This window comes from Rhinolophus hipposideros (genome assembly GCF_964194185.1).
Source record: "Rhinolophus hipposideros genome assembly, chromosome: 5".
In the NCBI taxonomy this organism is placed as follows: Eukaryota; Metazoa; Chordata; class Mammalia; order Chiroptera; family Rhinolophidae; genus Rhinolophus; species Rhinolophus hipposideros.
Window position 1 is genome coordinate 79,014,663 of NC_138051.1, and position 15,745 is coordinate 79,030,407.

The 15,745-nt window shown below is 41.0% G+C and overlaps 1 protein-coding gene across 1 annotated transcript; it reads left to right on the top strand.

The window, feature by feature from the left end:
* The first annotated feature begins 7,821 nt into the window (after positions 1-7,821).
* EIF2B2 (eukaryotic translation initiation factor 2B subunit beta) lies at positions 7,822-13,937 on the top strand. The gene is made up of 8 exons (XM_081049799.1): positions 7,822-8,058; positions 8,146-8,266; positions 8,425-8,573; positions 9,486-9,649; positions 10,255-10,350; positions 10,937-11,074; positions 12,088-12,154; positions 13,367-13,937. Exons 1-8 carry the CDS (start codon positions 7,896-7,898, stop codon positions 13,522-13,524), a joined length of 1,056 nt encoding a protein of 351 aa, XP_080905925.1. The 5' UTR covers positions 7,822-7,895; the 3' UTR covers positions 13,525-13,937.
* The last annotated feature ends 1,808 nt before the right edge of the window (positions 13,938-15,745 follow it).

Consider the following 15,745-nt stretch of genomic DNA (forward strand, 5'->3'; position numbering starts at 1 on the left):
ATATCCTGGTTTATGAAGTTTTTGTTTAACTATTTCGAAATAATTGTAGATTAACAGGAAGGTGAAAGGAATGTACACCAAAGTCCCATGCACCCTTCCCCGCCTCCTCCAATAACATCTACACAACTATAGTACAATAGCAAGACAAAGATATTGGCATTGGTAAAATCCATAGAGCTAATTTAGATTTCATTACTTAGACATGCACTTGTGTATGTGTGTAACTCTATCCAATTTTACCACGCGTAGCCTTGCATAACCATCACCACAATCAAGAGACCTCAATTGTACTAATTTTTGTACCACTACTTTATGGCCACACCCAATCCCATGCCCCCACTCAACCCTACCCCCTGGCAACCACTAATCTATTCTTTATCTCTATAATTATGTTATTTTATGAATGTCACATAAATTGAATTACATAGTATGTATATTTTTGAGATTGGCATTTTTCACTCAGTATAATTTCCTTGAGGTTCCCCTAAGTTATTGCACGTATCGAGTTTGTTCCTTTTTCATTGCTGAGCCATATTTCATAGCATAGATGTACCACAGTTTGTTTAACCATTAACTAATTAGAGGACATTTGGGAAGTTTCCAGTTTTTAGCTATTGTGAATAAAGCTGCTATGAACGTTCATGTACAAGTACCCCTTTGGACATAGCGCTCATTTCTCTGAGATAAATGACCAAGTGTGCAATTACTGGGTTGTATTATAAATCCATTTTTAGTTTATAAAGGAGCTGTGAAACTATTTTCCAGAGTGACTATATACAACCTGCTTTTTAAACTTAACAATATGTTGCCAACAATTCTCCTTATCAGTAAGCATTTCCTATGTCATTAAACATTCTTCTAAAACATTATATTCCATTGTAGGGCTGTACTACAATTTCCAAACCAATTTCCTAATTTAGAATATTTAGAGATAATTGTGTTATAAATAATAAAATAAAAAATATTATTGTGGATAAATCTTTGTGTCTATTTCTGATTATTTCCTAGGTTAAATTTCTGGACATGGACATGCTGGTTTAAGGGGTATGAATGAACATTTTAAAGTCTTTTGCTATGCTTTTCCAAATTGTTCCACCGAAAGGTACTTCAATTTATAATCCCATAGCAACATATGAGAATTGGGCAAAGTTTCTAACCATGTTAATATTGCAACACAAACTGCAATCAAACCGTTGGTATCCTTAATATATAAATAGATCTTACAAAACAATGAGAAAACAGATAAATACCCAATATCAAGATGTTCTGGGCTACAAGTATCAGAAAACTCCATTCAAAATTATATAAATGATAAAAAAAACTTATTATTTTATATAATAAGAAGTCTAAAGGTACGGCCACTTCTGGATCTGTTGATTTCACATGATGACTTTAATAAAAGGCACCCCAGTACACAGAGTAACAGTGCAGTCTCTGAAACTAAACTGTTGGGTTTAAACTAGACTGTTCCCAGCTCTTCCACTTACATCCCAGCTCTTCCACTTACTGGATGTGTGACATTGAGCAAGTTACTTATTCTATTTATGCCTCCTGTTCCCCTTCTGAAAATGGTTATATTAAGAGTACTGTCTCGGCTTCCAGTGGCAGGGTCCGCGGAAAGGGCGGCAAGAAGAAGCCCACCGTGAAGGTGGCAAGAAGAAGCCCTTGAAGCAGGCCAAGGAGATGCACGAGGATGAGAAGGCGTTCAAGCAGAAGCAAAAAGAGGAGCAGAAGAAACTCGGGGAGTTAAAAGTGAAGGCCGCGGGGAAAGGCCCCCTGGCCAAAGATGGAATTGAGAAATCTGGCAAAAAGTGAGCTGTTCCTTATGCCTGGGGCAATGGTGATCCTTAATTCCATTCAAGTTTTAACATCTGGATTCCCTGTTGCCCCCTATAGCTAGAATGAAGAGTTATCTTGGAGTCTGTTATACATTTAAGAATAAACTTGTGTAAATAATAATAATCATCATGCAGTGGCTCACCTGTTTAGTTCTTCTCACTCTGCTATTTCAACCTTAGCTGTGAGGTCAGAGGAAACTCAACCCAGCATCCTAAGTGTGTTCTTCAGTCTTTGTTCTATCCCGAATTCTGTACTGCCTGCAATTAAACCAACTCATTTGAAAAAAACAAAAAAGAGTACTATCTCTTTGTTGTTAAGGATGGAAAGGATTTATATTTGTAAAATACCCATTAAATGTTATTATCAAGCGTCTAGGTTCTTTCTGTGTATCTGTTCTGCCATCCTCAGCATGTTAATTTATCGTCAGTCTTGAGACGGCATGGTCACCAGACAGCTGCAGTGACTCTAGCCTTTATTTCCGAGAAGACCAAAGGCAGAAGAGACTAAGTAGTTTTCCCTGTTTTCTTTCTTAAAAACAGAGCAATCTTTCTAGGAAGTCCCTAATGGAACTCCCTCATTTCCCACTTGCTACAAAACGGGTTATACTATACCAATCTTTAAAAAAAGAAGAATGAAAGTACCATGGTTGGCTTAGACCAATCCAGATTTACTCATAAGCTAAAACCATTTTTCCTCTGGGTTGAAATCAAACAAAATCAGTTCTTTTAATAAGGAAAAAATAAATGCATATTGTGTGGACAACCAGAATGTCTATTCTACATCGCATTAGAAAAATGGGCAAATCATATGCAACAGCCATTCATAAGAGAAGAAATACACATGAAAAATGTTCATCATGATTAATGACTAATGAGAAATGAAAATTAAAATGAGTTTTTAAAATGCTCTCTATCAATTTGGCAATGATAAAAAAAGCAATAATCATCTATAAGAGCAAAAATATATATAAGGTGTGCGGGGATAAGTCTTACGCAAGATGTGCAAGACCTATGTGGAAAAAATTATAAAATTTTACTGAAACACATTAAAGAAGACCTAAATAAATGGAAGTACATACCATGTTTATGGATAGAAAGACTCAGTATCTTAAAGATGTGAATTCTCCTCAAACTGATTTAAAGATTTAAAGTAATCAAAATATTGTGGGTTATTTTTTTTTCTTTTTGGAGGAATAGACAAATTATTTCTAAGATATATATGGAAGAGAAAAGGCCCAAAACTAGTCAAGACACTCTTATAGAAAGGAATATGGCAGGTATGGAATTTTTTTTTTTTTACTAGATAGCAAGACTTAAAAAAATAAGACAATAGTAGTTAATACAATGTGATACTGGTTCAGGGACAGGAAAATGTAGCAATTTTTGTGGATACTTCTGTGAATTAAAATTTTTGTGGACAATTTTGTGATGATACTTAAATCACCACACCTCTTCCCCACCTCCCTTTTTTGGGTCTTGTGGCCTCCAACGACTCCATGGATGCAGTGACGAGAGCAATCAGCAACAGTCCTGCACAAACTCTTGACCAAACAGAGGCCCCAAAACAGACTCACACATTATAGAAACTTGACACATTACTGTGGTACCACTGAAAATCATGGAGAAAGAATGGAAAAAGAAAATAAAATTGGACTCCCACCTCTCATACTACATAGAAAGTAATTCCAAATTATGTGTAAAGACATTTTTAAATATTTAAAAGAAAATATAGGAGATTATCATCATGACTTTGGATAAGGTATTTATAAGGTATTTATAAGACAAATAACTGAAAATGATTAGTATTCAGAATATATAAAGAATTCCTACAAATATAGTAGAAAAAGTTTTTTGTTAAGCCAAAAGAAAGTAAGCAAAAGACACAAAGGAGAAAATGCACTTGGCCAGCAAACGTGAAAAAAGTGAACAACCTCTTAGTAATCAGGAAAATAAATTAAGATCACAATGAAATGGTCTTTTATATTCGCCTGATTCTCCAAAACTAAAAGAGTTGATAATACTAAGTGTTAGCAAGGACGCAGATCTGGAACTCTTTAAGTCCTTCCAGAGAGAGTATACACTGATTGAACCACTTTGGAAGACGAGCACTATTTTTAAAGTTGAACATTCACACAGCCTATGACTCAGCCGTTTCACTGGATTAAAGCTGTTCCATATTTATAATGTTCTACTTTAAGTATGCCAAAATATACAAAATAGACATTTATAATTTATATTCCTTCACCCCCCCAAAAAGACTGGAAACAACCCAAACATCTGTTGAAAGAAAATGAATACTTAAATTGTGGGATAGTCACACAATGGAATATTATGCCGCAGTGAAAATGAGCAAACTACACATACGGCTTTCTCACAATTAAGTTCGCGAACTCATCCTAGCTAAAGCACTACATACGTCATTGCTGAATATCACTACCGTCACCTTCGAAGTACTCCCCTTGGGAAGCTATGCACCCTTGCCAGGGCCTAGTCCATCTTCAAGGCAATTTTGGAACTCTTTTTCTGGAATGACCATCAGAGCTATCATTGTATTACCTTTGCTGTCCGGAATGTCATCCAAATGTCTTCCTTTCAATATTTCCTTTATATTCGGGTAAAGAAAGAAGTCATTGGGGGCCAGATTAGGTGACTAGGGAGGGTGTTCAAATACAGTTATTTGCTTACTGACCAAAAACTCCCTCACAGACAGTGTTTTGTGAGCTGGTGCATTGTCGTGATGCAAGAGCCATGAATTGTTGACAAAAAGTTCAGGTCATCTAACTTTTCATGCAGCCTTTTCAGCACTTCCAAATAGTAATCTTGGTTAACTGTTTGTCCAGTTGGTACAAATTCGTAATGAATAATCCCTGTGATATCAAAAAAGGCTTACAACATTGTTGCAACAATTTGCTAATTTAATTGTCTAACCTCCTATATGAATAACAAAGTCAGACAAAGGTAGTTCAAGAACACTACAGACTGGTATCCCTCATGAACAGCAGATGGAAAAATCTGTAACAAATTATTAGCAAATCAAATTATAAAAATACATTAAAAAATTAATACATAATGTATAATAACCAAGTAGAATTTAAACCTGGAATGCAAAGCTGTTTCAATATTTGAAAATCAATCGATTTAATAAATCCCATTAACAATCTAAAAAGTAAAACTACATGGTATATCAATTGATGCAAAAAGTATTTGACAAAATCAACAGCCGTTTAATTTAAAAAAAATCTCACAAAACTAGAAATAGAAGGGAACTTTTTCACTTGATAAAAGGCATCTACAAAATCCTACACCTATTGGTAACATACTTTATGGTGAAAGACTGCTTTCGTCCTAAGATCAGGACCAAGGCAAGGATGTCCATTCCTATTTGACATAACACTGAAAAGTCCTAGCCATTGCAATAGGCAAGAAAGGGAAGTTTGAAAAACATACAGACAGGAAAGAAAGAAAACTATCCCTGTTAGCAGAAGACATCATTGTCTACATAGAAAATCCCAAAAAATCAACAACAATAACAAAAAAAAAATCTCCTAGAACTAATAAGTAAATTTAGTAAGGATACAAGGCCAACATACAAATATCAATCATATTGCTCTATACTAGCAATGAATAATCAGAAACAAAAACTGAAAACACTATAGCTCCCAAAAGCTGTAAAATATTTGTCAATTTTACTACACATTGAGTTAAAAATGTGTTAAAAACTGCATCAATTTACATGCTTTCTAGCACTTACCATGTTCTGGACAATTTTGGATATTGCTGTTCTTTATTTTTCCAGGAATCAAGCCATTAAAAAATAAGGTACATACTATTTTATATATATATACAATAACTCATATGTGTAATACATATGGAAGTTATGAAGCATAACAACAAAATAAACACTGATGGACCCATATCTCAATTTAAAGACTAAAATTTTCAAGTTCACAGAAAGTAGAATGGTATTGTCAGGAGGCTGGAGGGAGGGGTGAATCATTGTTTAGTGGGTAAGGAGTTTCAGTTTTACAGATGAAAAAAATTCTAGAGATGGATGCTGGATGTTGGATGTGCACTTAACATTGCACAACAATGTAAATGTATTCAATGCCACTGAACTGCACACTTAAAAAGGGTTAAAAGGTAAATTTTATGTTATATGTATTTTACCACAATGTAAAGAAAGTATATGTGAAAAATCCCTAAAATACTGCCAATACCATCTCATTGATGTGTGTGCTCTTCTTCTACCCCATATTCTTGCCTTCTCCCACACTTAACGATAACCATAGACTAAATTTTGATTGATATTCCTTTGCTCTATAAAAATAATTATTATATATTTACAATCCATAAACAACATACTGTTTAGTTTTTCTTGGTTTTGAGTCTTTTTACAAATGGTATCATAATATAATTTTCTACAACTTGCTTTTCACTATGACATTCCTGAAATTCATCCATGTTGTCACATGTATGAGGTCTGACAAGTTTGTGAACTTGTTGCAACGATGGTGCTAACCTTTTTCGATATCAGAGGGATTATTCATTATGAATTAGTACCAACTGGACAAACAGTTAACCAAGATTACTATTTGGAAGTGCTGATAAGGCTGCACTGAACAAGTTAGACGGCCTGAACTTTTCGCCAACAATTCATGGCTCCTGCTTCACGACAATGCACCAGCTCACAAAACACTGTCTGTGGGGGAGTTTTTAGCCAGTACACAAATAACTGTATTGGAACACCCTCCCTAGTCACCTGATCTGGCCCCCAATGACTTCTTTCTTTACCCAAAGATAAAGGAAATATTGAAAGGAAGACATTTTGATGACATTCAGGATATTAAGGGTAATACGATGACAGCTCTGATGGCCATTCCAGAAAGAGTTCCAAAATTGCTTTGAAGGGTGGACTAGGTGCTGGCATCAGTGCATAGCTTCCCAAGGGGAGGACTTCGAAGGTGCCGGTAGTGATATTCAGCAGTGAGGTGTGTAGCGCTTTTTCTAGGATGAGTTCCCAAACTTAATTGTCAGACCAGGTATCTTTAGGGAGGGCAATTTGTCCATTGTAACAAGTCTTTAAAATGCGTGTGTCCAAGGAGTCCACTTCTAAGAATTTATCTAAAGGAAATCACTAGAGATTCTCATTACACACAGACTTTGGGTTCAGATAGACCTGAATTTAAATATAAACGCATCCCCTTACTAACTGCTTAAATTCTGTGGCTCTGTTTCCTAAACTGTAAAATGGGGATAAGAGGACCTACCTCACAGAGTTGCAATACATGAGACAATTCAGACAGTGTCCAACATCTAGTAAGCTTTAAGTAAATGGTAGCTCTTGGTATTACACTGTCCAGCCTCTATAGTCTGTCCAAATGTAAGGATATCATTTTTGCACCCGTATTAGTTCCCCCTTTAAATCTCCTTATTTTGGGGGGTATTTGGTCTTCTCATTCCTGATTCATCTGTCTTATATTAGGCGTTGAAAACGCAAAGGCAAGAAAGATATGGTCTCTGCCCTCAGGAAGCTGAATCTGTTAGAGAGGCAAAAGCACAAAGAAACCAGTTCCATGCAATATAACAGCAATATAAAAGGGGGTCTGCACAAGGGGCAGCGGGCCCTGAACGTGCTTTCTGAGTGGCTGTGTCAGGGGACGGGCGGTCGCCGGACCAGGAAAAAAGGAGGCAACTTCTCCAGCGCGACCTCGGAACCGGGTGGCAGGCTTAGACTGGATGTTCCCATGGCAACGGGACTAGTCATCCTGTGGAGGCCTCACGGGTCACCTCTTCAGCGTCTGAGGAGCCAGGAAAGGCCAGTCCAGGTCCTCGTGCCTTAAGGCTCTCAGGCTCTTGGTTGTAACTCAACGGGAGCCCCACGTCTCTGATTGGCTCAGCCGGATGGAAGGGGCGGGAGGTGGCAGCGAGGGGCGTGGCCTGCCGCCTCCCAAACTGGAATTTTTCACGCAAAGCGGAAGCCGACCTCGTCCACCCCGGAAGTGCAAACCCGGCGGCCGTGCAGGTGTGGATTCCGCCGTCAAGGCGGCTTCTTTCGAGATGCCGGGAGCCGCAGCCAAGAGCTCGGAGTTATCCGAGAGGATCGAGAGTTTCGTGGAGGCCCTGAAGCGGGGCGGCGGGCGACGCTGCTCTGAGGATATGGCTCGGGAGACCCTGGGGCTGCTGCGCCGAATCATCACGGACCAACGCTGGAGCAACGCAGGTATGGCAGACCTAGCCCCGTCGCGTCCCTCGCCACTTTCCGTTCCCGCCCGCTTGCCCTGCTCACCCTCTCTCCCTTGGACTGCAGGGGAGCTAATGGAACTGATCCGCGGAGAGGGCCGGAGGATGACGGCCGCGCAGCCCTCCGAGACCACCGTGGGCAACATGGTGCGGAGAGTGCTCCGGATTATCCGGGAGGAGTATGGCAGGTCAGGCCCACGTCCTGGGCCCGGGGTTGGACCCAGTGGCGCGTGTTGCACGAGCCCCTCTCCCCACTTGGAGCCTTTATGGGAGCTCAACAGGCCTTGTTACTTAAGTCATCACACCTCCTTACTACCTCCCTCGTTTGGTCTCGTTGCCTTCATAGACTCCACGGACGCAACGATGAGAGCGACCAGCAGGAGTCCTTGCACAAACTCTTGACGTCGGGAGGCCTGAACGAGGATTTCAGCGACCCTTATCCTCAACTCCAGTCCAACATCATTGAGGCAATTAATGAGCTGCTTGTGGAACTGGGTAAGAGCCCTGATCCCTCGGTGGACAGGACAGGTTGCAGAAAAACGAGGGAACAACGGAAGACCCTGGAAGTTGTTCATCAGCTGACACAGGAGAGAACCAGTACTCTTGGCTCTCGGAGGTGTGTCCTCCATCCTGATGAGGAAGGGGTGCAACAGGTGGTAGGACTTAAGACAACCCTCTCTTCATTTCCGTACAGACCAACCCTTTGTAGACTGCAAATCCGCTGTGGCAGAGACTTCTTTAAGAAACAGCTTTATTTTCATTTTAAAGAAGATGAAGTCCCTAAAACCATGGCTAATAGACCCTCCTTCACTAAACTTTCTCTTGAATGTTTTTACACACACACACCATGCACGTTGTCTTTGTGACCTAGGAGACCTTCAGATACTCATTACAATCAGTGTTCTTCAGGGGAGGAAGAAGCTGGGTCTGTCTGTGCACTGAGCTGCTGCTTCCAAATTCCTCCCCTATTTTTTTTTCTGTGGACTCCCTCTCAGGTGGAAGTGTTGTGGCCATCTTCTAGAGGAGTTTTTTTTTCTTTTTTTTTTTTAGGGGGAAGCTCTGTTTACCCCACTCTTACCACGCTGAGATTTCCCAGATTGGGCTATTTCTTACCTGATTCATTGTCTTCAAAATCAGTTGTAAAGGAGCTGCTGTCCTGGCAAGGCAGGGGGATAAGTTGATGATGAGTGTACTGCTGGGAAAGAGGGCAGGTAGAAGATCCCAGAGAAGCAGGGTTTTAAGAAAACATGCCATTTCACATTAAGTTCATTAACCGTCTGTTACCAGGGTCTGCTAGGTGGACAGTCTGTGTGACAGGCACACATTCTCTTTTGTGCTCTGTCATGTCTGTCCATATTGTGGCATGGCAGTTTCGTATTTTCCTTGTAAAACTGCCTGTTCTTGCAGAAGGGACAACAGAGAACATTGCAGCCCAGGCTCTGGAGCACATCCACTCCAATGAGGTGATTATGACGATTGGCTTCTCCCGAACAGTAGAGGCCTTCCTCAAAGAAGCTGCCCGGAAGAGGAAATTCCACGTCATTGTGGCAGAGTGTGCTCCTTTCTGTCAGGTAGGGGGACTGCTGGCGTTGCCAAGAAAAAGGAACAACTTTGAATTGATAAGCAAGACATTGAGAAGAGAAAGTCAAAACACGAAGGGGATTTTCAAGTTGTTCACCCTTTGAATGTTCTCAAACATTGGTTGGAGAAAGTTGTGTGAACTGCTGGGTCCAAGAAAAGATAAAAATTGATTCTTTTAGGAATCAAAATAGGGTAAATTACCTTGGAGATGAGTGATACTTGGTCTGACCTCACTCAATCCCTAGGTAAATAGTAGGTCTCAAAAAAGGAAATATGTAAGGATGCAGGATGTTGTAAAATAATGAGCCAGGAGCTGTCTTGTCAGCTATGCCTAATTATGCAAGCAAGTAGTATTTCCAGTTCTGGCTGTTCTAGTGCTGCTGTGGAGTATTAAACATTTATTAGCTTCCCCTGGGCTTCCTTGCAGCTTACCGGAAAATACCTGCCACAGGTAGAAAAATGAGTTAGTTATGTGTTGAAAATTGTGTGTTGATAAGCCCAGAATCACAGAATTCCCCATATCCAGTTACATTTGAGAGATCCTTCACTATCTCTCACTCTTTGTCCCAGCATCAACTTTTCTCTCCTATTGCAGGGTCATGAAATGGCAGTCAATTTGTCCAAAGCAAATATTGAGACAACTGTCATGACCGATGCTGCCATTTTTGCTGTTATGTCTAGAGTCAACAAGGTGGGTGTATTTGGAGTTACATTATGCTGCATTCATGAAGATTATATACTTCTAAAATACTGACCTTTTCCCTCCTTCCTACAATATCCATGAGAAAATTGCGTACTTGGGGCCTTTTTATTCTATTAACTGAATTTTTCCCCCCTTTGTCTGTATCATTGTTTTTCATTTGGATTAGCTTCTTTTTGGTTACTGCATTGAAAGAATGAAGTGGGACTAAGCTAAGCATGTCAGCTGCTAGGGATCCAGTAGAGGGCTCCCCCCATATGCTCAGAGAGCTTGGCGGTGGTGGATGGAAACAGAAAGGCTTCCTGCTTCTCAGGAGGTGTGGCATATAGTTTTCCAGAAGACAAGGCTAAAAGAAGGAGACATTGCAGTTTCCTGTCCTGTGCTATGTTCATTCTTTCCTTGGGAACCCACTTTTAAATTAGAATTTGTAGTCCTGAGCCTAGAATTCCTTTCCCTCGCCTGCTTTGTGACCCTCAGGAAGCCAAGATTCAGGCCTGGGCAGTCAGGCTGTTGTGCCCAATGGCCCTTTTGCGGCTCTACCCCTGGGATGGCTCACATTTTTCTTCCTGTCCCAAAGGTGATCATTGGCACAAAGACCGTCCTGGCCAATGGTGCCCTGAGAGCTGTGACAGGAACTCACACTCTAGCATTGGCAGCAAAACACCATTCCACTCCACTGATCGTCTGTGCTCCTATGTTTAAGCTTTCCCCCCAGGTATGTCTGTCTGTCTCTAACCAACGGAGAAGGAAGCCAAAGTATGGGCTTGATCTCTGGGCCTTCAGTCTACTTACTCTGGGGCTTCTCTTTATCTGCATTTACTCAATGGATTAGATCCAGTGGAGGCTGGGAAAAGCCACAGAAGTCTTGCTCCAGGAAAAACAAATCATATTTACAATGTGTCAGCTTTAAGAAGTCGAAATTGTAAGGTCAGAACAATACATAGTTGGGGAAGGCCCTTTGTTTACGTTGCCACCACTCCTCGTCACCCTGACCATTTCTGAAAATGCCAAGCAAGTTAACACTAGGAACATAGAGTTTGTTTTATTTGTCATAGTTCCAGGGCCTGGACTCTAGCCTGAATACAAACAGTTACTAAGTGAAGAGTCATTTCATTAGTGATAGAAGCTATTTGCTTTGAAAATATCAATCTATTTATAGGTCTCTATTTTTTAAGTTGAGGTATAATTCACATAACACACAATTAACCATTTTAAAATGTTCAGTTCAGTGGCATTTGCTACATTCAGAGCATTGTGCAACTACCACTCTCTAGTTTCATCATCCCAGAAAAACAGTCTGTACCCATTAAGTAATTACTCCCTCTCCCTTCTTCACCCCCTCTCCTAGTAATCACTAATTTGTTTTCTGTCTCTGGATTTGCCTACTTTGGATATTTCATATAAAAGGAGTGCAGTACATGCCCTTTTGTTTATGACCTCTTTCATTTAGCGTAATGTTTTTGAGGTTCATCTGAGTTATGACATGGCACTTTGTTTCTTTTTATGGCTGAATAATATTCCACTGTATGGGTATACCACAGTTTATCTGTTGATGGGCATTTGGGTTATTTCTACCTCTTGGCTTTGTGAATAATGCTGCTGTAAATGTGTGTATAAGTTTCTATGCAGACATATGTTTTTATTTCTCATAGGTATTGGCCTGAAAATAGAATTGCTGGGTCTCTGGTTTTTCAGTTTTTTTTTAATTTTTAATTTTTCATTTTCCAGTTCCCCAATGTAGAAGATTCATTTCACAAGTTTGTGACTCCTGAAGAAGTCCTGCCCTTCACAGAAGGTACAGAAATGTGTGTGTATGCACATGTTTTGCTCTTTCTGTTTTGTTTGGTGGTCAGTGGGATTGAATGCTGTCCCATTGTACTTTTGAATCATACTTGTTGTGGGGATTGTTCTCTTTAGCAGCTTCGAGTGCCTGAAGACCTCATCTAGCTCAGGCTCATTGTGTTCTGCAACTAATATATCTTAGTGAAGTTCTTGGGCCATGGTGGGTTGGGTCACCCAGCATTGACTGGGTTTGGCTTTGCGTGTTGTTTGAGACACAGGCAACAACCCAATGGGAAAATATACTTGTTTTCAGTTGCTGTAAGGAGTCATTTTGTTAGCTGCCAAAGGAAGCAGGCTCTGGAATGTTCCTACCGGTAACACTTGCCGGTCACCTGGGTACCTTTGTATGTTGGGGTCCGTTTCTCTGACTTCGAAGGCAGCTTTGTTCAGTGAGCCTCATCAACAGTCCCCTGCGATCCAAACACCGTCGGGGAGCAAAGCTCAGTACTTGGGTGGTGATCCTTCTTGGAAGTTGAATAACTTCCTCATTTATTTAAACATTCATTCTTTCAGAAATAGTTATGTCTGCTGAGCACCCACTATGTCCCGGGCACTATTCTGGGCACTAGGGGTACAGCAGTGAACAGTACAGACAGGCCCTGCCCCCACAGAGCTTCCATTCTGTTGTAAAAGATGGACAAGAAAATGTCCGGGCCTGGCATGTGTTAGGACAACAATATGGATGACAAGATGGAAAGCGGCTAGGAGACTACGTTAGTCATAATGACATGATGACATTTCGGCTGAGTTTTGAATGAATAGAACCTGCCCCGTGAAGATTAAGGAAAGAGTGTTCCAGGTGTTGGTGCAAAGGGCTTGAGTTGGGTACATGCTTAGCCAGTTGGAAAAAGATGACCATATGGTTGGAGAGTACTGAGCACGAGGGAGAGTGGTACGCATTGTGATTAGTGTAGTGCGGTGGGGAAGGGCCAGATCCTGAAGGCTGCAACCCCAAGTTTGAATCTGTGCTAGGGACTGTGGAGAGGCATCAGAGAGGTTTCAGCAGGGAGCATCATGACATGATGTCATCTCCTGGTTTGCATTTTGCAGCAGTGTCCCTTCCTGGGGTGGCAAGTATGCCGGCATCATTGAACCTGGAATCTACATGCTGCTTGGTCGTTAGAGCAGGACCCTCTTATCTTTAGCACATGTGATTGCCTTTCAGGGGACATGCTGGAGAAGGTCAGCGTTCATTGCCCTGTGTTTGACTACGTTCCCCCAGAGCTCATTACCCTATTTATTTCCAACATTGGTGGGAATGCACCTTCGTACATCTACCGCCTGATGAGTGAACTCTACCATCCTGATGATCACGTCCTATGACCCCACTCATCCTAAGCAGAAGCTGCCTGGGCAGACCCAGAATGGAGAGGAGACTGAGTGCCACTGCTGAAATGCATCTCCCTTGGAATGGGGGAGTGAACTGCAGTCAACCTAAATAAACCGGATGCTGTCTCTTGCCTTTTTGATCATCCCATAACAAGGATGGTTTTGTTTGTGGTTTTTTTTGTTTTTTTTTTTTTTTGCTATTCAGGTCTTAACAGAGTAGCAGGGCTTGACCTATTGATTTTGGACCCTCTTGGTGACCTGGGACGTCTGTTTCAGGAACTTCAACTTTCTGGTTCAGTGGTGTGTTAAACATAACACTGAATAGCTTACTGGGATACAGGTTCTTGCTCAGAAATGACTACCACACCTTTTCATAGGCTATGCCAATAAAAGCTGCTTGAAGGTTCCTGAGTTGGTTTATTTATTGTTCTGCTCTGATTGAACTGCTTGAAACATCAGCAACAGCGCCCTTTTCTGTTTTCCTAGAGGGCTGTAATTAGAGGTAACAGTCTAAAACAGAGAAGTACAAATGAAAGTATTTACAGTTTCCTTTTTAATTCACTGGACATGGTCCCAAACAACTTGTTAGTCATCTAAGACAGTGATTCCAAAACCTCTCTGATGATCAGAATCATCTGGGAGCTTAAAAAAATAAACATTCTTGGGCTCCATCCCAGACCCACTGCATCTGATCTCTGGAGTGGCACTTGGGAATCTGTTTAAAACTTCCTCGAAAAGGACCCTCTCATTTACTGTTAATAGGATTGTAAATTGGTACAGTCTTTTCTAGGGCAGTTTTGAACCTGCACTTCTAGAATTATTGGTACAAGCACACAGATACAGACGAGAAAGTCCATCGTAGCAGCTGTGACGTCACAGCCTGAGTGTTCCGCAATAACATTTGTGTTCTGTTCATTAAGAGCAAGAAAGGTTTTTAAATAAGTGTGACCTACCGTGGAACATTTTGTATCCATTGCAGTAGAGGTTTCAAAAGGGTGGCTGGAGGACAGTGTCAGGATTTTGGCTGGTTCACTCAGTATTTAATTTGAATTAGTTACCAATATTTAAAAATCTGGAGACTGCACATTAAACACATTTATATCGCTTGCTTCTCTTGAGAACTCAGAAGGCTTGGCGGTTCTGGACCCCCATTCCCAAATGACAGCAGCTGGCTGGAGTTGGGTAGCTTCTGATCCCATTAGATGGAAAACCTCCAGTTTTCTGCAGTTCCTCCCAGGTCCACTTAACTGATTTATGTTATCTGCCTGGACCCTGTAGGCATTTGATCTGTGACCTTTGTGGTAACGAATGGGATAGATTTGTAAGGAAGTCCATTTTATATTCTGTTGATTAAAAAAAAATGGGGGAAAGAAACCAAACTGCAGAGCAATATGCATAACACTACCATTATGTTATTAAAACAAAACATGTACATGCATAGGATAAAAGCCTGGAAGAGTAACACCAAACTGGTAAGCAAAGGAACCGAATTTGACTTAGTTGGTTTGCATATTGTTTCCATATTTTCTGTGTACTGCTTCAGTGATTATGTTTTTAAAATGTCTCCCCAGGTAATCCAGATGGTCTGTGTATTTGGGAAGTACTCGTCCAAAGCAGACTGAGTGTGCAGGGAACCCCCTGGAATGCTTGTCACAAAGGCCAGCCTCCCACCTCCTGCATGTTTAACAAGCTGCCCCAAGGGATTTTAACAGGGTTTGGGAACCACTTTTGGCTAAACACTGGCCAGAGGCAGGCTGTGAGGGAAAGGCCTCTACTCTTGATACCTCCTTGAGATCAATCTTTGTCTTAGGGCTCTTGTCTTCCCTGAGGGAGGGAAAAAACCAGATCGGAGGGTCAGTCTAAAAGACACCCCAAAGTTCTATGACTCAGAAGAGCCTGACTCACTCAGGCCTCAGTCTGTCAATTATTTGTCCCAGCATCTAAGACCCCTCGCTTTCTCAGTGATGTGGCTTACAGCTACCAATTAGGAGCAATTGTCTCCTCTGAAGGCACCAATTCTAACAGCAATTCACTTGGATATAATTGTGTGGTCTGGAGTAAGAGCAGCAGTGAGTCAAGGAACTTAAATCTGTTTCTGGCTCCAGAAATGCTTTGTGATACTTGTCTTTTGTACATCTTAGTCTCTCGGTCTAAAATTAGCACCAACATCCTTCCCAGGCATAATTGAGATGGATGACGGTTACAAGGATAGATT